The 21,220-nt window shown below is 57.5% G+C and overlaps 1 protein-coding gene across 2 annotated transcripts in view; it reads right to left on the bottom strand.

Moving 5' to 3' along the window:
- KDM5A (lysine demethylase 5A) overlaps positions 1 to 16,275 on the bottom strand; it is a 40,223-nt gene extending 23,948 nt beyond the window's left edge. Inside the window, exons 1-12 of one of the 2 annotated variants that reach the window (XM_075343628.1) lie at positions 15,153 to 16,275; positions 11,868 to 11,945; positions 11,649 to 11,771; positions 6,671 to 6,841; positions 6,443 to 6,565; positions 6,043 to 6,145; positions 4,841 to 4,929; positions 4,367 to 4,525; positions 1,033 to 1,152; positions 798 to 956; positions 371 to 552; positions 127 to 289 (exon numbers count right to left, since the gene is read on the bottom strand). In XM_075343628.1, coding sequence (XP_075199743.1) covers positions 127 to 289; positions 371 to 552; positions 798 to 956; positions 1,033 to 1,152; positions 4,367 to 4,525; positions 4,841 to 4,929; positions 6,043 to 6,145; positions 6,443 to 6,565; positions 6,671 to 6,841; positions 11,649 to 11,771; positions 11,868 to 11,945; positions 15,153 to 15,329 — 1,647 coding nt within the window. In that variant the 5' untranslated portion in view covers positions 15,330 to 16,275. Of the gene's footprint in view, positions 1 to 126; positions 290 to 370; positions 553 to 797; positions 957 to 1,032; positions 1,153 to 4,366; positions 4,526 to 4,840; positions 4,930 to 6,042; positions 6,146 to 6,442; positions 6,575 to 6,670; positions 6,842 to 11,648; positions 11,772 to 11,867; positions 11,946 to 15,152 lie in introns of both variants that reach the window. The other variant, XM_075343627.1, reaches the window with a different exon arrangement.
- Between the last annotated feature and the right edge of the window lie 4,945 nt (positions 16,276 to 21,220).

Genomic DNA, 21,220 nt, shown 5'->3' with positions numbered 1-21,220 from the left:
CCCGGTCAGTCTCATGGTGGAATACGGGGGTGTCTGCCTGGAGCCCCCATTATTGGCAGACTGAGGGTCTCACACACAGTCACAGGATGCCATAATCCGGGGGGAGGGGCGCAGCGCTGCACTCACCGGCACGCCGTGCTCCATCAGGATGTTGGGGTTCATGATGGTGACCAGCTGGTGCAGGAGGTCCGGCTGCGTCTCAAACAGTTCTGGTGCCAGCTCTCTCATCACGTCCTCCAGCTGCTCGGCCGCGTGAGAGGGAACCCCGTACCACGTCTTGGGTTCCCCCCTAATGGAAGAGAAAGGAAACGTCACAAGATGAGCCGACACCGCCCTGATCCCAAGGGGACGGCGCCGACACGAAACCCACCAGTGCAGGTAATTAATGGAGTAGCTCCAGTGGTCCTCAATGTGCCAGCAAAACGAGGAGAAGCACATGCCCACGTAAAGCCACGGCACCTTCATGCCCGAGATGTCCACATTGATGTGGGTGAGAACGGACTGATCCAGCACCGGCATGTTATTCAGGTTCCAGCCACACTGCGCGTAATCCTGGAGGAAGAAAGGAAAGGGTTAATAGAAAGAGAAGAGACCCCCAACAGCAGAAGAATAGGGAGCGCAGCTCTGGGGTATACATAACTCAGGATCAGTAATGTAATGTATGTACACAGTGACTGCAGCAGCAGAATAGTGAGTGCAGCTCTGGAGTATAATACAGGAGGTAACTCAGGATCAGTAATGTATGTACACAGTGGTGAGCGCAGCTCTGGGGTAACTCTCTGCAGTTCACTTCTCACCTCTTCATCGGTTGTCAGTTTCCTCCGGCCGTCTATTGTCGGGAAGCCGCTCCCAAAATCTCTGGAAGAAATATCGGCCCCGTACTCCACGATCACATCCTCTTCTATGGAGCTCACGAGGCGCCAGAACTCCTTCTCCACCAGTTCTGTGGGCACCATCTGCGGAGGACGTGATATTGCGGATTACTTCAGACTCGCAGAACCATGTACTATGTACAGAGCGGTCCGCACTCACATGCACCGGCATATTGAAGTAGTCGGACTTGAAGTTGTCGGCCATCTCTCCGAAGCTCTGCAGCGTGTACTCCCGCACCGCCTGCTCAAACCCAAAGGCCTCGCGCGGTTTGCTGCATTCCTGTGCGGAGAAGGGAAGATGAATAATACAACTGCTTATCTATAGGATCCTATGAAGCTAAAGGGTCACTCTGCCGCCATTTTTACCCTCCTTTGGCTGCACAACCAAAAACAATGTATTGTTGTGGTTGTCCTCTGTTAGTGCTGGACCCGGGGAGGGTGAGTAAGGCGGGGAGTGGTTTTTATATTCATTATAACAAACAGCCTGGGGCCCGGGTGTTTCTGACAAGAGACAACGCCTCTAAGTAAAGCGTCTGTTTCGATATTTCCCTGAAATCGGGATGTAGTCATTTGAGCAGGACGCGAGACCGAGGAGGCAGACATGACAGACCGGGGGGGAAGGGGCAGACATGACAGACCGGGGGGGAAGGGGCAGACATGACAGACCGGGGGGGAAGGGGCAGACATGACAGACCGGGGGGGGGGGGGAAGGGGCAGACATGACAGACCGGGGGGGGGGGGAAGGGGCAGACATGACAGACCGGGGGGGGGGGAGGGAAGGGGCAGACATGACAGACCGGGGGGGGGGAGGGAAGGGGCAGACATGACAGACCGGGGGGGGGGAAGGGGCAGACATGACAGACCGGGGGGGGGAAGGGGCAGACATGACAGACCGGGGGGGGGGGGGAAGGGGCAGACATGACAGACCGGGGGGGGGGGGCAGACATGACAGACTAGGGGGGAAGGGGCAGACATGACAGACGAGGAGGGGGGGGCAGACATGACAGACCGGGGGGGAAGGGGCAGACATGACAGACCGGGGGGGGGGGAAGGGGCAGACATGACAGACCGGGGGGGGGGGGGGAAGGGGCAGACATGACAGACCGGGGGGGGGGGGGGGAAGGGGCAGACATGACAGACCGGGGGGGGGGGGGGAAGGGGCAGACATGACAGACCGGGGGGGGGGGGGAAGGGGCAGACATGACAGACCGGGGGGGGGGGGAAGGGGCAGACATGACAGACCGGGGGGGGGGGGAAGGGGCAGACATGACAGACCGGGGGGGGGGGGAAGGGGCAGACATGACAGACCGGGGGGGGGGGGAAGGGGCAGACATGACAGACCGGGGGGGGGAAGGGGCAGACATGACAGACCGGGGGGGGGGAAGGGGCAGACATGACAGACCGGGGGGGGGGGAAGGGGCAGACATGACAGACCGGTGGGGGGGGGGGCAGACATGACAGACTAGGGGGGAAGGGGCAGACATGACAGACGAGGAGGGGGGGGCAGACATGACAGACCGGGGGGGAAGGGGCAGACATGACAGACCGGGGGGGGGGGAAGGGGCAGACATGACAGACCGGGGGGGGGGGGAAGGGGCAGACATGACAGACCGGGGGGGGGGGGGAAGGGGCAGACATGACAGACCGGGGGGGGGGGGGGGAAGGGGCAGACATGACAGACCGGGGGGGGGGGGAAGGGGCAGACATGACAGACCGGGGGGGGGGGGAAGGGGCAGACATGACAGACCGGGGGGGGGGGGGAAGGGGCAGACATGACAGACCGGGGGGGGGGGGAAGGGGCAGACATGACAGACCGGGGGGGGGGAAGGGGCAGACATGACAGACCGGGGGGGGGGAAGGGGCAGACATGACAGACCGGGGGGGGGGAAGGGGCAGACATGACAGACCGGTGGGGGGGGGCAGACATGACAGACTAGGGGGGAAGGGGCAGACATGACAGACGAGGAGGGGGGGGCAGACATGACAGACCGGGGGGGAAGGGGCAGACATGACAGACGAGGAGGGGGGGGCAGACATGACAGACCGGGGGGGAAGGGGCAGACATGACAGACCGGGGGGGAAGGGGCAGACATGACAGACCGGGGGGGAAGGGGCAGACATGACAGACCGGGGGGGAAGGGGCAGACATGACAGACCGGGGGGGAAGGGGCAGACATGACAGACCGGGGAGGGGGGGGGCAGACATGACAGACCGGGGAGGGGGGGGGGCAGACATGACAGACCGGTGGGGGGGGCAGACATGACAGACCGGTGGGGGGGGCAGACATGACAGACCGGTGGGGGGGGGCAGACATGACAGACCGGTGGGGGGGGGCAGACATGACAGACCGGTGGGGGGGGGCAGACATGACAGACCGGTGGGGGGGGGCAGACATGACAGACCGGTGGGGGGGGGCAGACATGACAGACTGGGGGGGGGGGGGGGGCGCAGACATGACAGACCGGGGGGGGCGCAGACATGACAGACCGGGGGGAAGGGGCAGACATGACAGACCGGGGGGAAGGGGCAGACATGACAGACCGGGGGGAAGGGGCAGACATGACAGACCGGTGGGGGGGGGCAGACATGACAGACCGGGGAGGGGGGGGGCAGACATGACAGACCGGGGGGGGCAGACATGACAGACCGGGGGGGGGCAGACATGACAGACCGGGGGGAAGGGGCAGACATGACAGACCGGGGGGAAGGGGCAGACATGACAGACCGGGGGGAAGGGGCAGACATGACAGACCGGGGGGAAGGGGCAGACATGACAGACCGGGGGGAAGGGGCAGACATGACAGACCGGGGGGAAGGGGCAGACATGACAGACCGGGGGGAAGGGGCAGACATGACAGACCGGGGGGAAGGGGCAGACATGACAGACCGGGGGGGAAGGGGCAGACATGACAGACCGAGGAGGGGAAGGGGCAGACATGACAGACCGAGGAGGGGAAGGGGCAGACATGACAGACCGAGGAGGGGAAGGGGCAGACATGACAGACCTGGGAGAAGGGGCAGACATGACAGACCTGGGAGAAGGGGCAGACATGACAAACCGGGGAGAAGGGGCAGACATGACAAACCGGGGGGGGGGGGGGGCAGACATGACAGACTGGACTGTGAGGATGATCACCGGGACCCTCAGGGCTCTGCTCCCCAGTCATCTATGGGCCTTTCAGAGATGGCGGAGTGCGGCTTTCCTGCTGTCCCAGTGATAAAGGAAGGAGCGACGGTTGCACGAGCTGCTCCATACCGGGTCTAATGGGACGGGTCTAATGGGACGGGTCTAATGGGACGGGTCTAATGGGACGGGTCTAATGGGACGGGTCTAATGGGACAGACGGCGGGGTCTCCGCTGCCTCCATTGGTGCTGAAGACTTAAATGGACCGACAGCCCAGTCCCACATCATAGCAGATACCCGAGTGTGAGCACAGAGCATCGTGGGTACTGAATACACCAGACCGGTGGGTAGAGCGGGTCCAGAATTACCTCGGCGATACATTTCGGGCAGCGCCAGTCTCCTTTGGGCACCTCCGGGAGCGGTGGGATGAGGCAGAACGTGTGGTAACTGTCGTCACATCCGTCGCACAGCAGCAGCTTCTCCTCACAGTCCCCGCGGCCGCAGAACAGGCAGATGTACAGGTCCACCTGCGGGGAGCGCAGACAAGTCACCGGCTTCATCAGGACAAAACTACAGTATTCCTAATGTGGGTGTCTGTTACTCTGCGGCAGCCGGAGCCCTGCACTCACCCTCGGCCAGAGCTCGAATACGGGCCGCATCCGAGGTGCGACGCACACAATGGTGCTGCGGGGACCGAACAGTCACAACACGCGGCCCTGATGCTGGCACGCCAGTGCTGACGACCCCGCTATGGCTGCCATGGAGTAACTGAGGTGGACGCCGGACCAGAGAGGTGGGAAAAGGATTGCTCATCGCTAGTAATGAGGACTCAGGACACTTACAAAATTGACGGACAGAGCCCCCTTCCGCTGCCTCATCTGCATCCCGAAAGCGTCCAGCCTCGACGTCTTCCTCTTCTTCAGAAGTTCATCTAAAAAAGCGACAAAGTCAGGAAAAAAAAAATAAAAAATATCGCAGCTGTGACAAAGGACAAGAAAGGAAATCTGCCATCAACTGCCCGTGCTACTGCAATACTCTGCACACCCCTGGTTTACTATGTAAGGAGCTGATCCCCACAGTCTGTGCATCCATAGCAAGTAACAAGTTCCCCCAACCATGCAGGGAATGGCTCCCTCTGCTGGCCACCAAGCCTCACTACACTGTGTGCCCCCCACCCCTCCATTATCCTCCAGGGAATGGCTCCCTCTGCTGGCCACCAAGCCTCACTACACTGTGTGCCCCCCACCCCTCCATTATCCTCCAGGGAATGGCTCCCTCTGCTGGCCACCAAGCCTTACTACACTGTGTGCCCCCCACCCCTCCATTATCCTCCAGGGAATGGCACCCTCTGCTGGCCACCAAGCCTTACTACACTGTGCCCCCACCCCTCCATTATCCTCCAGGGAATGGCTCCCTCTGCTGGCCACCAAGCCTTACTACACTGTGTGCCCCCACCCCTTCATTATCCTCCAGGGAATGGCTCCCTCTGCTGGCCACCAAGCCTTACTACACTGTGTGCCTCCACCCCTCTATTATCCTCCAGGGAATGGCTCCCTCTGCTGGCCACCAGTCCTCACTACACTGTGTGCCCCCACCCCTCCATTATACTCCAGGGAATGGCTCCCTCTGCTGGCCACCAAGCCTTACTACACTGTGTGCCTCCACCCCTCCATTATCCTCCAGGGAATGGCTCCCTCTGTTGGCCTCCAAGCCTTACTACACTGTGTGCCTCCACCCCTCTATTATCCTCCAGGGAACGTCACCCTCTGCTGGCCACCAGTCCTCACTACACTGTGTGCCCCCACCCCTCCATTATCCTCCAGGGAATGGCTCCCTCTACTGGCCACCAAGCCTCACTACACTGTGCCCCCCACCCCTCCATTATCCTCCAAGGAAAGGCTCCCTCTGCTGGCCACCAAGCCTTACTACACTGTGTGCCTCAGGCATCCTCCACTAAGTCTCATGCCGCCCCCATTTACATCAGTGACTGGACAGATGTCATGGTCCGGCCTTTGTGCGGTGCGTGGTGCCGGCGCCATCTTACCTGCTCTATCTTTAACGCTGTCGCCGACTCCGATCACCTTGGGCGCCGCTCCGAAGGGATGAAGCTTCTTCACCTCCGGACTTTTAGTGATCTCCACGGACTCCTGAAATATAAAGACCTGGATTCAGCGAAGACGCGACTGCAAGGGTTAAATGAAGGGTGTTCTATCGCCACCTGCAGGACAATCTGCATTTCCAAGAGAAAGAACTTATTTTTTTTATAGTGCACTGAAAATGTGAAGAAAAAAAAGAAATCCAAGTGAAATGAAAAGTCAAAAAACAAATAAAAATCCGCCTTGTTTTTGCCTCGGCCGCCAGCTGCAATCATCTCCTCTGTACCTGGGGGCGCCGGCGCCTGAGGACCCTTTAACGTCTAGAAATAGAAACAGAAATGTCCGCACCTCGGACTTGATCCGCTTGGACCTCTTCAGGGGCAGGCTGGTCTTCTCGGCTCTCACGGCCTCCTTGGTTTCCTCGCACGGTTCGGCTACCTCCACCTTCTCCTCCACTTTCAGACTTGGTTTCTGGATTCCCTGAGGGGAGAGGAGGTGAAGGCGACGGTCGCAGGGGTCCGGGGGGGGGGGGGGGGGGATGGAGCGGGCGATATAAGGGGTCCGTGTGGGACTCACCATGAGGCTGATCCCCGACTGGAAGAGCTCGTAGGGGTAGAGGATCCGCTCGTAGTGCGTCTTCAGGAGAGACCCCGTGCCCTTCCCGGACACGTACCCCAGGCGGCTGCCCACTTTTGACCATTTCTTCTCTTTGCTGATGATGTCGAAGCCCCCCTCACTGGAGACCACCTGAGAAGAAAAGGAAGAGATCACTCAGGACTGGCGGCAAATATACAGGGGTACTCCCATCTCGTATTGTACCATCAATTCTGGATTGGGGGTGCTGACCACCTCATGGTGGGTGGACTGCAGCCTTCAATCTGTGGGGGTCTGATCCTACTGCACCCTGATATAACTGTACGTCAGACAGTGTGTGCATGTATTGGGAGAGCTTGAGAGCAGTGTTATACCGCAGACACCAGCCGCTAAGAGCAGCGACTGGAGCATGCTCCAATCACTGCTGTCACCCACTGATCAAGGCATTTAAACAGTCTGGATGCCGATACGCCGGCGCCCATCACCCCCACATCTCCCCCCACACTGCGCTGCGAGACGACGCTCACATTTTGGTCCTATGGAGCTCAGGTGGTGGAAGGATTCATAGAACAGCAATTCTGTCCTTGGTGATGGCAGCCGAGGCTGGAGGTGCCAGGATTTCTGCACGAGGCTCAGATTCCGGACTGAAGAAATCCAGGAGAATTGGAAAATGTTATTCCTATTTTACATCACTTCCATTTTCCAAAAAAAAAAAAAAAGCAAATAGGACAGAATTTCACACAAAACCCCAAAAATGGGTGACAAAACTGGATAAACAACTTTATTTCCAGCACGTGATGCTCGTTCACACTCCCGTGACAAATAACAAGTGTGGGCAATATGAAAATCACACCTGAAAGCAGATAAAATTGGGAGAAGTTGCCTCAATCTTTGCATTGTGCATCTGTGTGCTGCACTAAGCATGGAGAACAGAAAGAAGAGAACTGTCTGAGAACCGAAATCGTGGAAGACTAAACACTGTGTGCAGAATTATTAGGCAAATGAGTATTTTGATCACATGACACTTTTTATACATGTCGTCCTACTCCAGGCTGTATAGGCTGAGAGCCAACTACCAATGAAGTAAATCCGGTGATGTGCCTCTCTGTAATGAGGAGGGGTGCGGTGTAATGACACAACACCCTATATAAGGGGGGCTTAATTATTAGGCAACCTCCTTTCCTTTGGCAGAATGGGTCAGAAGAGAGATTTGACGGGCTCTGAAAAGTCCATATTGTGAGATGTCTTGCAGAGGGATGCAGCAGTCTGGAAATTGCCAAACTTTTGAAGTGTGATCACCGAACAATCAAGCATTTCATGGGAAACAGCCAACAGGGTCGCAGGAAGCGTGCTGGGCAAAAAAGGAGCAAAATAACTGCCTATGAATTGAGGAGAATCAGGCGTGAAGCCGCCAAGATGACATTTGCCACCAGTTTGTCCATATTTCAGAGCTGCAACGTCACTGGAGTATCAGAAAGCACAAGGTGTGCCATACTCAGTGACAGGCCAAGGTAAGGAAGGCCGAAAACCACCACCTCTGACCAAGAAACAGAAGATAAAACCTCAAGACGGGGCCAAGAAATATCTGAAGACTGATTCTTCACAGGTTTTATGGACTGATGAAATGAGAGTGACTCTTGATGGGCAGATGGATGGGCCAGTGGCTGGATCAGTAAAGGGCAGAGAGCTCCACTCCGACTCAGACACCAGCAAGGTGGAGGTGGGCACTGGTATGGGCTGGGATCAGCAAAGATCAACTTGTGGGACCTTTTCGGGTTGAGGATGGAGTGAAGCTCAACTCCCAGACCTACTGCCAGTTTCTGGAAGACAACTTCTTCAAGCAGTGGTACAGGAAGAAGTCGCTATCGCTCAAGAAACACATGATTTTCATGCAGGACAATGCTCCATCACATGCATCCAACTACTCCACAGCGTGGCCGGCCAGTAAAGGTCTAAAAGATGAAAAAATAATGATATGGCCCCCTTGTTCCCCTGATCTGAACCCCATAGAGAACCTGTGGTCCCTCATAAAATGTGAGATCTACAGGGAGAGAAAACAGTGCACCTCTGGGAGCAGTGTCTGGAGGCTGCGGTGTCTGTCTGGAGGCTGCGGTGTCTGTTTGGAGGCTGCGGTGTCTGTCTGGAGGCTGCGGTGTCTGTCTGGAGGCTGCGGTGTCTGTCTGGAGGCTGCGGTGTCTGTCTGGAGGCTGCGGTGTCTGTCTGGAGGCTGCGGTGTCTGTCTGGAGGCTGCGGTGTCTGTCTGGAGGCTGCGGTGTCTGTCTGGAGGCTGCGGTGTCTGTCTGGAGGCTGCGGTGTCTGTCTGGAGGCTGCGGTGTCTGTCTGGAGGCTGCGGTGGCTGCTGCACGCAATGTTGAGCGTGAACAGATCAAGCAATGACAGAATCTATGGATGGTGGCTGCTGAGGGTCATCAGAAAGAAGGGGGCGATATTGGTCACTCATTTTTGGGTTTTGTTTTTGCAGTCAGAAATGTTTATTTCTACATTTTGTGCAGTTATATTGGTTTCCTGGTGACAATAAACCAGTGAGATGGGAATAGATTTGTTTTTTATTAAGTTGCCTAATAATTCTGCACAGTAATAGTCACCTGCACACACAGATCCTCCTAAGAGCCAAATCTAAAACCCTCCAACTGCCAAATATATTAAGCGCTGATATTTATGAGTCTTTTGGGTGATTGAGAACATAGTTGTTGATGAATAATAAAAAAAATCCTCTAAAATACAACTTGCCTAATAATTCTGCACACGGTGTATTATCAATCTCAAAGTAACAACTCCATCTCCAGAGATCTTGATGTTCCTTTGTCCACAATGCACAACATAATGAAGACGTTTACAACCCATAGCAATGTAATCTCCCTACATAGATGACAGAGAAAAATTGATGACAAGTTGTAAGGCAGGAAAGTCCGGATGGTGGATAAGCCCCAATCAAGGTCCAGAGAAATTCCAGCCGTCCTGCGGCTCAGGGGCATCACTGTCAGTGCAAACTATCCGTCCACATCTGAATGAAATGAAATGCTATGGAGGAGACCCCACTGCTGAGACAGAGACAGAAAAAGCCAAAATGTACATGAGGAATCAAAATCCTTCTGGGAATGCGTCTTGAGGAGGAGACCAGGATACAGCTTTTTGGAAAGCGCATCCTTCTACTGTTAACCGAAAACGGAATTATCTACAAAGTAGAGATAACAGCCCCTACAGTCACACATGGTGGAGGTCAGAGATGTTTTGGGTTGCTTTGCTGCCTCTGGCACTGGGGACTTCACTGTGTGAAAGGCAACATGAAATCTGAAGATTATCAAAAGGATTTTGGGTCACAATTTAGTGCCCAGTGTCAGAAATCTGGGTGTGCGTCCTAGATCGGGGTCTCCAGCAGGACATGGACCCCAAACACGTCAAGAAGCCCCAGAATTGGATGGTAACAAAGCACTGGAGAGTCCTGAAGAGGCAGCAATGAGTCCAGATCTAAATCCCATTAACACCGGAGGAGAGATCTGAAAGCGAAGAAGGGCGCCGAGGATGATTTTACACACACAGTACGTATACTTCAGGGGGTCCGGGATGATATTACACACACAGTACATATACTTCAGGGGGTCCGGGATGATATTACACACACAGTACATATACTTCAGGGGGTCCGGGATGATATTACACACACAGTACATATACTTCAGGGGGTCCGGGATGATATTACACACACAGTACATATACTTCAGGGGGTCCGGGATGATATTACACACACAGGACATATACTTCAGGTGGTCCGGGATGATATTACACACACAGTACATATACTTCAGGGGGTCCGGGATGATATTATATACACAGTACATATACTTCAGGGGGTCCGGGATGATATTACACACACAGTACGTATACTTCAGGGGGTCCGGGATTATCTTATACACACACAGTACGTATACTTCAGGGGGTCCGGGATTATCTTATACACACACAGTACATATACTTCAGGGGGTCCGGGATGATATTACACACACAGTACATATACTTCAGGGGGTCCGGGATGATATTACACACAGTACGTATACTTCAGGGGGTCCGGGATGATATTACACACACAGTACATATACTTCAGGGGGTCCGGGATTATCTTATACACACACAGTACATATACTTCAGGGGGTCCGGGATGATATTACACACACAGTACATATACTTCAGGGGGTCCGGGATGATATTACACACAGTACGTATACTTCAGGGGGTCCGGGATGATATTACACACACAGTACATATACTTCAAGGGGTCCGGGATGATATTACACACACAGTACATATACTTCAGGGGGTCCGGGATGATATTATATACACAGTACATATACTTCAGGGGGTCCGGGATGATCTTATACACACACAGTACGTATACTTCAGGGGGTCCGGGATTATCTTATACACACACAGTACATATACTTCAGGGGGTCCGGGATGATATTATATACACAGTACATATACTTCAGGGGGTCTGGGATGATATTACACACAGTACATATACTTCAGGGGGTCCGGGATGATATTACACACACAGTACATATACTTCAGGGGGTCCGGGATGATATTACACACAGTACATATACTTCAGGGGGTCCGGGATGATATTACACACACAGTACATATACTTCAGGGGGTCCGGGATGATATTACACACAGTACATATACTTCAGGGGGTCCGGGATGATATTACACACAGTACATATACTTCAGGGGGTCCGGGATGATCTTATACACACAGTACATATACTTCAGGGGGTCCGGGATGATCTTATACACACAGTACATATACTTCAGGGGGTCCGGGATGATCTTATACACACAGTACATATACTTCAGGGGGTCCGGGATGATATTACACACACAGTACATATACGTCAGGGGGTCCAAGATGATATTACACACATTTTGGGGTGGTCCTCACCTTGCTCAGTGCATACAGATCCAGCAGCCGCCGATCCACCACTGGGATCCGGAGCATTGATCCCTGCAGCTCCCAGAACTTTGCCAGCTGATCCAGGAAGTCGAGCTTCACGCGGGTCATGGCCTGGGGACGAAGACGTGAAATGGTGAGTCCCCTCTACAGAGCAGGGGCAGGTACAGAGGTGACAGCACAAGCCCCGGCCCCCCGGAGACCACTCACCTCCAGCTCATTCAGACGCTGCACCCGGGGAGTGAAACAGAAGCTTTTCACATCGCAGGCGAAGGGCGGCTGCCAGTCCTGGGGAAAAGGGGAGAGAAGAAAGGGTGAATAATTCCACCAGGACCCCGATCTCCAGGTGGAGACGACGGCCCCAGACAAAGCGCGTTCTATCTGGGGAAACCCAGTGCAGAGCCATCGGGTGACGCCAGCGCAGCGTACACAGCACCCCAATATACCGGCACAGGAGCGGGAAGCAAAAGAAGCCAACCCAAAAAACTGACGCAGCGGCTGAGATCGGGGACACGGAGGAGGGAAGAGGGGGGGTCCTTACAATAATCAGATCCCCCCTCCCCCAAGCTCCGACCCCAGAGCGAAACGCGTCCACAGCTTATAGTCCGAGACATCTCCAACCGGCGCCTATAGACTTACATTGCATCCGTCGCCCCTTAAAGATACGGGAATTTGTTTTTTTTCTACAGATGAAAAGTCCTCGCCTCTCCCAGAACTTACATCTCACGTCTTTTCCCCTTTAATATCGTTTCTGTGTCCATCGTCGGATTATTCACAGAAGGGCCGGCTCTCACTTTCTTCAGATTTGTTTTTACCTTCTTTGTTGCACTTTCTATCGTTCTTGTTACTTTTATGTAACATTTTATTTCTGAACATTTACATCTTTTTTATTCACAAAAGTGATTTATACAGAAGCTTCTTTTTATATTCCGGCCATAGCTATGGATGATGGGGACCGGGGGGTGGGGGGAGGGGGACACAGAGGAGGCATTACATTGGGTTTCTCGGAGTTAATCCTGGCGCCGTCGCTGAGTCTCATGCAAATTATTCACCTGCTACACAAATGTGCCTGGACAGGAGGCGGCAGCAGCAGCAGGGTGTGGGACGCAACAGCGGGGTGTGGGGTGAGGAGGGGGTGGGGACGCGGCGGCCGAGTGTGAGGAGGGGGGGATGCAACAACGGGGTGTGGGGTGAGGAGGGGGGGACGCGGCGGCCGAGTGTGAGGAGGGGGGATGCAACAGCGGGGTGTGAGGTGAGGAGGGGGGGACGCGGCGGCCGAGTGTGAGGAGGGGGGAGATGCAACAGCGGGGTGTGGGGTGAGAAGGGGGTGGGACGAGGGGGGGTGGGACACGCGGCGGCCGAGTGCGAGGGGGGTGGGACACGCGGCGGCCGAGTGCGAGGGGGGTGGGACACGCGGCGGCCGAGTGCGAGGGGGGTGGGACACGCGGCGGCCGAGTGCGAGGGGGGTGGGACACGCGGCGGCCGAGTGCGAGGGGGGTGGGACACGCGGCGGCCGAGTGCGAGGGGGGTGGGACACGCGGCGGCCGAGTGCGAGGGGGGTGGGACACGCGGCGGCCGAGTGCGAGGGGGGTGGGACACGCGGCGGCCGAGTGCGAGGGGGGTGGGACACGCGGCGGCCGAGGGGGTGGGACACGCGGCGGCCGAGTGTGAGGGGGGAGGACGCGGCGGCCGAGTGCGAGGGGGGAGGACGCGGCAGCTTGGTTTGATGGGGAAGGGGGGGGAAGGGGGGGAATGCAGCAGCCGGGCACGAGGGTGGGGGGAATGCAGCAGCCGGGCACGAGGGTGGGGGGGAATGCAGCAGCCGGGCACGAGGGGGGGGGGGATGCCGCAGCCGGGCACGAGGGGGGGGGGGATGCCGCAGCCGGGCACGAGGGGGGGGGGGATGCCGCAGCCGGGCACGAGGGGGGGGGGGGATGCCGCAGCCGGGCACGAGGGGGGGGGGGATGCCGCAGCCGGGCACGAGGGGGGGGGGATGCCGCAGCCGGGCACGAGGGGGGGGGGGGATGCCGCAGCCGGGCACGAGGGGGGGGGGGGGATGCCGCAGCCGGGCACGAGGGGGGGGGAATGCCGCAGCAGCCGGGCACGAGGGGGGGGGGGGAATGCCGCAGCAGCCGGGCACGAGGGGGGGGGGATGCCGCAGCAGCCGGGCACGAGGGGGGGGGGATGCCGCAGCAGCCGGGCACGAGGGGGGGGGGGATGCCACAGCAGCCGGGCACGAGGGGGGGGGGGGATGCCACAGCAGCCGGGCACGAGGGGGGGGGGGATGCCACAGCAGCCGGGCACGAGGGGGGGGGGGATGCCGCAGCAGCCGGGCACGAGGGGGGGGGATGCCGCAGCAGCCGGGCACGAGGGGGGGGGGGGATGCCGCAGCAGCCGGGCACGAGGGGGGGTTGATGCCGCAGCAGCCGGGCACGAGGGGGGGGGGGATGCCGCAGCAGCCGGGCACGAGGGGGGGTTGATGCCGCAGCAGCCGGGCACGAGGGGGGGGGGATGCCGCAGCAGCCGGGCACGAGGGGGGGGGGGATGCCGCAGCAGCCGGGCACGAGGGGGGGGGGATGCCGCAGCAGCCGGGCACGAGGGGGGGGGGGATGCCGCAGCAGCCGGGCACGAGGGGGGGGGGGATGCCGCAGCAGCCGGGCACGAGGGGGGGGGGATGCCGCAGCAGCCGGGCACGAGGGGGGGGGGGATGCCGCAGCAGCCGGGCACGAGGGGGGGGGGGATGCCGCAGCAGCCGGGCACGAGGGGGGGGGGGATGCCGCAGCAGCCGGGCACGAGGGGGGGGGGGATGCCGCAGCAGCCGGGCACGAGGGGGGGGGGATGCCGCAGCAGCCGGGCACGAGGGGGGGGGGATGCCGCAGCAGCCGGGCACGAGGGGGGGGGGGATGCCGCAGCAGCCGGGCACGAGGGGGGGGGGGATGCCGCAGCAGCCGGGCACGAGGGGGGGGGGGGGATGCCGCAGCAGCCGGGCACGAGGGGGGGGGGAATGCAGCAGCCGGGCACGAAGGGGGGGGGGATGCAGCAGCCGGGCACGAAGGGGGGGGGGGGATGCAGCAGCCGGGCACGAAGGGGGGGGGGGGATGCAGCAGCCGGGCACGAAGGGGGGGGGGGGGATGCAGCAGCCGGGCACGAAGGGGGGGGGGGGATGCAGCAGCCGGGCACGAAGGGGGGGGGGGGATGCAGCAGCCGGGCACGAAGGGGGGGGGGGGATGCAGCAGCCGGGCACGAAGGGGGGGGGGATGCAGCAGCCGGGCACGAAGGGGGGGGGGGGGAGGATGCAGCAGCCGGGCACGAAGGGGGGGGGGGATGCCGCAGCCGGGCACGAAGGGGGGGGATGCAGCAGCAGGGTATAAGAGGGAAGGGGGGGATGCAGCAGCCGGGTATAAGGGGGAAGGGGGGGATGCAGCAGCCCGGGCACGAGGGGGGGGATTCAGCAGCCGGGTATGGGGGGGGGGTGCAGCAGCGGCTCTGTCTTACCTTCGGCGGTCTTATTTTGCATATTCCCGTCCTCTCAGCGATGGGTCGAATGCGTCCAATGAAGCTCAGGGGGTCGGAGAATTCCTCCCAGCTGGGTTCGAACACCGGGCACTCCGGAGGGGGCACAAACTCGCTGTACGAAGCCATGCCGGGGGGCACTGGGGGGCGCACACACATACAAGTGACCTCAGGCCGCAGAGTCTCGGGGGGCGCGGGGAGACGCCGGGTCTGTGCCCTGGTATTAACCCTCACAGTTATCTTATGTCACCTCTAAACAATCTGACAACCAGGCGCCTCCAGACCACTCCTGACAACCAGAACTCGCCCAGGTCCCCACCCCCGATAGCCCTGACCGCCAGGTCCCCCTACAGAGACCCCCGGATACACAGGATCAGTCCTGACAACCAGGAAGCTCAAAAAGGAACTAATGATCCATCCTGACAACCCGGGCCCCCATAACTTATCCTGACAACCAGCAGAGATCTTTCCTGTGACCCAGGGGTCAACACCAGGGACCCCACAACATTACTCCTGACAACCACAGACAACAATGGACTCCGGACACCCGGGGGAAATTACTGAAAGATCCTGACACCCAGGAGACCAAATCCCGGACAACCTGAGAAGCGGAGGGTTAATCCCGACAACCAGGGCGCAGACGACACCTCCTGACACCCGGGCCACGGCCGGCCGCCCCTGACTCCCGGCTGCTCCCCCGCCGCCATCAGGGCCCCTGCGGGCCTTCCCTGCTCCCGGGGCCCCTCCTGCTCCGGTGCCGCCGCCTGTCCGCGCCTCCCCGGGGCTCCGGCTGTGATGGGCGCCGCAGACTCCGCACCCCCGGCCGCTGCCTCAGCCTCCGGGCAGCAAACACCGGTTTGTTTTCCTCTCAGTTCTAGGCCGGAAGTTGGAATCACCGGAAACCGGAACTGTCCGCCTCCGCCACCGGGGGCAGGTAGTCCGCGGCTGCTGAGGTGGCTGCTAGTCCCGAAGATAAGATTCCTACAGATTTCAGACCTCACCGGGAACGGTTCATTCACGGCGATAATGATGCTTCACCGGGCGGAAGGATCTGCGTTGCCGACGGTGGTATCACTCCGCCTCACTAGCTCTGCAATAACTAATGTGACCAGCAGAGGGCGGCGGTGTCACTCCGCGTCATCCTGCGCTGCAATTATCTGATGTGACCAGCAGAGGGCGGCGGTGTCACTCCGTGTCTTCCTCTGCTGTAGTATCCGATATAACCAGAAAAGGGCGACCGACGGTATCACTCCGTCACCCTGCGCTGTAATAACAGATGTGACCAGCAGAGGGCGGCGGTATCACTCCGTCACCCTGCGCTGTAATAACAGATGTGACCAGCAGAGGGCGGCGGTGTCACTCCGCGTCACCCTGCGCTGTAATAACAGATGTGACCAGCAGAGGGCGGCGGTATCACTCCGCGTCATCCTGCGCTGTAATAACAGATGTGACCAGCAGAGGGCGGCGGTATCACTCCGCGTCACCCTGCGCTGTAATAACAGATGTGACCAGCAGAGGGCGGCGGTGTCACTCCGCGTCACCCTGCGCTGTAATAACAGATGTGACCAGCAGAGGGCGGCGGTATCACTCCGCGTCACCCTGCGCTGTAATAACAGATGTGACCAGCAGAGGGCGGCGGTGTCACCCCGCGTCATCCTGCGCTGCAATTATCTGATGTGACCAGCAGAGGGCGGCGGTTTCACTCCGTGTCTTCCTCTCCTGTAGTATCCGATATAACCAGAAGAGGGCGACCGACGGTATCACTCCGCGTCATCCTGCGCTGTAATAACTGATGTGACCAGCAGAGGGCGGCGGTATCACTCCGCGACATCCTGAGCTGTAATAACTGATGTGACCAGCAGAGGGCGGCGGTATCACTCCGCGACATCCTGCGCTGTAATAACTGATGTGACCAGCAGAGGGCGGCGGTATCACTCCGCGTCATCCTGCGCTGTAATAACAGATGTGACCAGCAGAGGGCGGCGGTATCACTCCGCGTCATCCTGCGCTGTAATAACTGATGTGACCAGCAGAGGGCGGCGGTATCACTCCGCGTCATCCTGCGCTGTAATAACTGATGTGACCAGCAGAGGGCGGCGGTATCACTCCGCGTCATCCTGCGCTGTAATAACAGATGTGACCAGCAGAGGGCGGCGGTATCACTCCGCGACATCCTGCGCTGTAATAACTGATGTGACCAGCAGAGGGCGGCGGTATCACTCCGCGTCATCCTGCGCTGTAATAACAGATGTGACCAGCAGAGGGCGGCGGTATCACTCCGCGACATCCTGAGCTGTAATAACTGATGTGACCAGCAGAGGGCGGCGGTATCACTCCGCGACATCCTGCGCTGTAATAACTGATGTGACCAGCAGAGGGCGGCGGTATCACTCCGCGTCATCCTGCGCTGTAATAACAGATGTGACCAGCAGAGGGCGGCGGTATCACTCCGCGACATCCTGAGCTGTAATAACTGATGTGACCAGCAGAGGGCGGCGGTTTCACTCCGCGTCATCCTGCGCTGTAATAACAGATGTGACCAACAGAGGGCGGCGGTATCACTCCGCGTCATCCTGCGCTGTAATAACAGATGTGACCAGCAGAGGGCGGCGGTATCACTCCGCGACATCCTGAGCTGTAATAACTGATGTGACCAGCAGAGGGCGGCGGTATCACTCCGCGTCATCCTGCGCTGTAATAACAGATGTGACCAGCAGAGGGCGGCGGTATCACTCCGCGTCATCCTGCGCTGTAATAACAGATGTGACCAGCAGAGGGCGGCGGTATCACTCCGCGTCATCCTGCGCTGTAATAACAGATGTGACCAGCAGAGGGCGGCGGTATCACTCCGCGACATCCTGCGCTGTAATAACAGATGTGACCAGCAGAGGGCGGCGGTATCACTCCGCGACATCCTGCGCTGTAATAACAGATGTGACCAGCAGAGGGCGGCGGTATCACTCCGCGTCATCCTGCGCTGTAATAACAGATGTGACCAGCAGAGGGCGGCGGTATCACTCCGCGTCATCCTGCGCTGTAATAACAGATGTGACCAGCAGAGGGCGGCGGTATCACTCCGCGACATCCTGCGCTGTAATAACAGATGTGACCAGCAGAGGGCGGCGGTATCACTCCGCGTCATCCTGCGCTGTAATAACAGATGTGACCAGCAGAGGGCGGCGGTATCACTCCGCGTCATCCTGCGCTGTAATAACAGATGTGACCAGCAGAGGGCGGCGGTATCACTCCGTGTCATCCTGAGCTGTAATAACAGATGTGACCAGCAGAGGGCGGCGGTATCACTCCGCGACATCCTGAGCTGTAATAACAGATGTGACCAGCAGAGGGCGGCGGTATCACTCCGCGACATCCTGAGCTGTAATAACAGATGTGACCAGCAGAGGGCGGCGGTATCACTCCGCGACATCCTGCGCTGTAATAACAGATGTGACCAGCAGAGGGCGGCGGTATCACTCCGCGTCATCCTGCGCTGTAATAACAGATGTGACCAGCAGAGGGCGGCGGTATCACTCCGCGTCATCCTGCGCTGTAATAACAGATGTGACCAGCAGAGGGCGGCGGTATCACTCCGCGTCATCCTGCGCTGTAATAACAGATGTGACCAGCAGAGGGCGGCGGTATCACTCCGCGTCATCCTGCGCTGTAATAACTGATGTGACCAGCAGAGGGCGGCGGTATCACTCCGCGACATCCTGCGCTGTAATAACTGATGTGACCAGCAGAGGGCGGCGGTATCACTCCGCGACATCCTGCGCTGTAATAACAGATGTGACCAGCAGAGGGCGGCGGTATCACTCCGCGACATCCTGCGCTGTAATAACAGATGTGACCAGCAGAGGGCGGCGGTATCACTCCGCGTCATCCTGAGCTGTAATAACAGATGTGACCAGCAGAGGGCGGCGGTATCACTCCGCGTCATCCTGCGCTGTAATAACAGATGTGACCAGCAGAGGGCGGCGGTATCACTCCGCGACATCCTGCGCTGTAATAACAGATGTGACCAGCAGAGGGCGGCGGTATCACTCCGCGACATCCTGCGCTGTAATAACAGATGTGACCAGCAGAGGGCGGCGGTATCACTCCGCGACATCCTGCGCTGTAATAACAGATGTGACCAGCAGAGGGCGGGCAAGAATGGTAGAAAGAAAACAAAACTTCCACCACAAGATGAAGTTTCACAGAATTTTATGTTTTTTTAATTTTATTTTTTACATTTTAATAATGAGACAAATGACCCCGATAACACAATACACTGCGGCCCTGAACCGCAGCAGCATAGAATGTACAAGAACACAAAAATGGGCATCAGATTGGGCGCTGAAGGTGTCATCAAAAGGGTTAGGCCCGTAATGTCACAGGAGCGGCACAGACAGCAGTGCCCTCCGCAGCTACAGGTCATTCTGGGGTTCTGGGCATCAAAAAGGGTAACCTGCCAATAATCACAGATGCAAATCAGTTCCCGGTGTATTTAAAGGGTTAAACAGGCTTGGGCCACTGCGGAGCTCGCACCGGACCGACACTGAGACCTGAGGATGGGGTGGATTAACTGAAATGTCAATCCCGTGGGCACAACTCATGCAACTACTGCAGAACTACAACTCCCAGCATTCCCGCAGCAGCCGTACATGGACTGTGCATGCTGGGAGTTGTAGTTGGGCCATAGCAGGTGGGCGTGGCGGAGGAATCTGTGAGCGATGACTGCCATTACGTCACAGGTGAGATTGTGTCCGTGATCGATGAAATGACCGCAGGCTCACCTTTACAGAATACAGCGGCATGCAAAAGTCTGGGCGCCCCTGGTAAAAATGTTATTGTGAACAGTTCAGCAAGTTGAAGATGAAATGATCTCTGAAAGGTATAAAGTTACAGATTACACATGCCCTTTGTATTTTAGGGGAGAAAAAAATATTTTAGTCTTTACAATTTTGTTACAAAAAGGAATATGGACTGATGCAAAAGTTTGGACACCCTTGGAGATTACGCTGACAGTCATGGAGGCGTCGGGATCTGTTCAGACTACAGATTCTGACACTCTGCCTGATAACTTCTCCGATGTCTGTGATCAGCGCAGGCAGACTCAGGTGTCCACCTGCAGAGTGATAATTCATAGGCAGGATAGTAAGAGTTCATCTCTGCTAGTCTGCTTGTTAGTCTCCTTTGATCACATGCTGTGGGTGAGCCAATCACATATGCTCCCCTCCTATATATGCTGGCTGGATTCTTCCACCTATGCTGGCTATAGTTTGTCTAAGCTGGTCTGGTAGGATGCTGTGATCCAGACTAAGTGGTGGTTTTAGTACTTGTAGCTGTCTGCTTTTTGTCATTAAGCAAAAAATACCCTTAAAAAATTAAGATATAACTATTATTATGCAAAAAAAACCCCAAAGGATTTCAGTACAAACAAAAAGACCCTTAAGACAACAAAACAAAACACTAAGCAGTGATACAAGACACAGTGCATATCCCTGGATCCATGTGCCCTGCAGGGACAACCCCAGGACCCCCATATACTAAGGTGACCTCATATTAGTGGTCCCTCCTGATTTATCACCACCTTTCTGAACAAAGTAAAATCAATAAAGCCCCTGTGTACGGGTCCAATATCAATGCTCTACAGCTATGGAGGTGTGGGGCACCCCTCAATATCAATGCTCTACAGCTATGGAGGTGTGGCGCACCCCTCAATATCAATGCTCTACAGCTATGGAGGTGTGGTGCACCCCTCAATATCAATGCTCTACAGCTATGGAGGTGTGGTGCACCCCTCAATATCAATGCTCTACAGCTATGGAGGTGTGGTGCACCCCCCCCCCCCATATCTTACCCTGAGGACGTGGTCAGAATGATCCATATGTTCAAACTGTCCGAAGCAGCAAGCGCAGCACAAAAAAAATGGTGGTGGCAACATATCCAGCTTACTACACCACAGTCTATTCAAACTACCAGCACTGGTGCACATGGTTGAGTGGTGCATCGGCACACACCTGGTGCAAATACCGGCCGCCCAGTGGCCCAGGATGACCTCAGAC

Source organism: Anomaloglossus baeobatrachus, chromosome 4 (genome assembly GCF_048569485.1).
Source record: "Anomaloglossus baeobatrachus isolate aAnoBae1 chromosome 4, aAnoBae1.hap1, whole genome shotgun sequence".
Classification (NCBI taxonomy): Eukaryota; Metazoa; Chordata; class Amphibia; order Anura; family Aromobatidae; genus Anomaloglossus; species Anomaloglossus baeobatrachus.
This window is presented reverse-complemented; position numbering and strand designations above follow the sequence as displayed.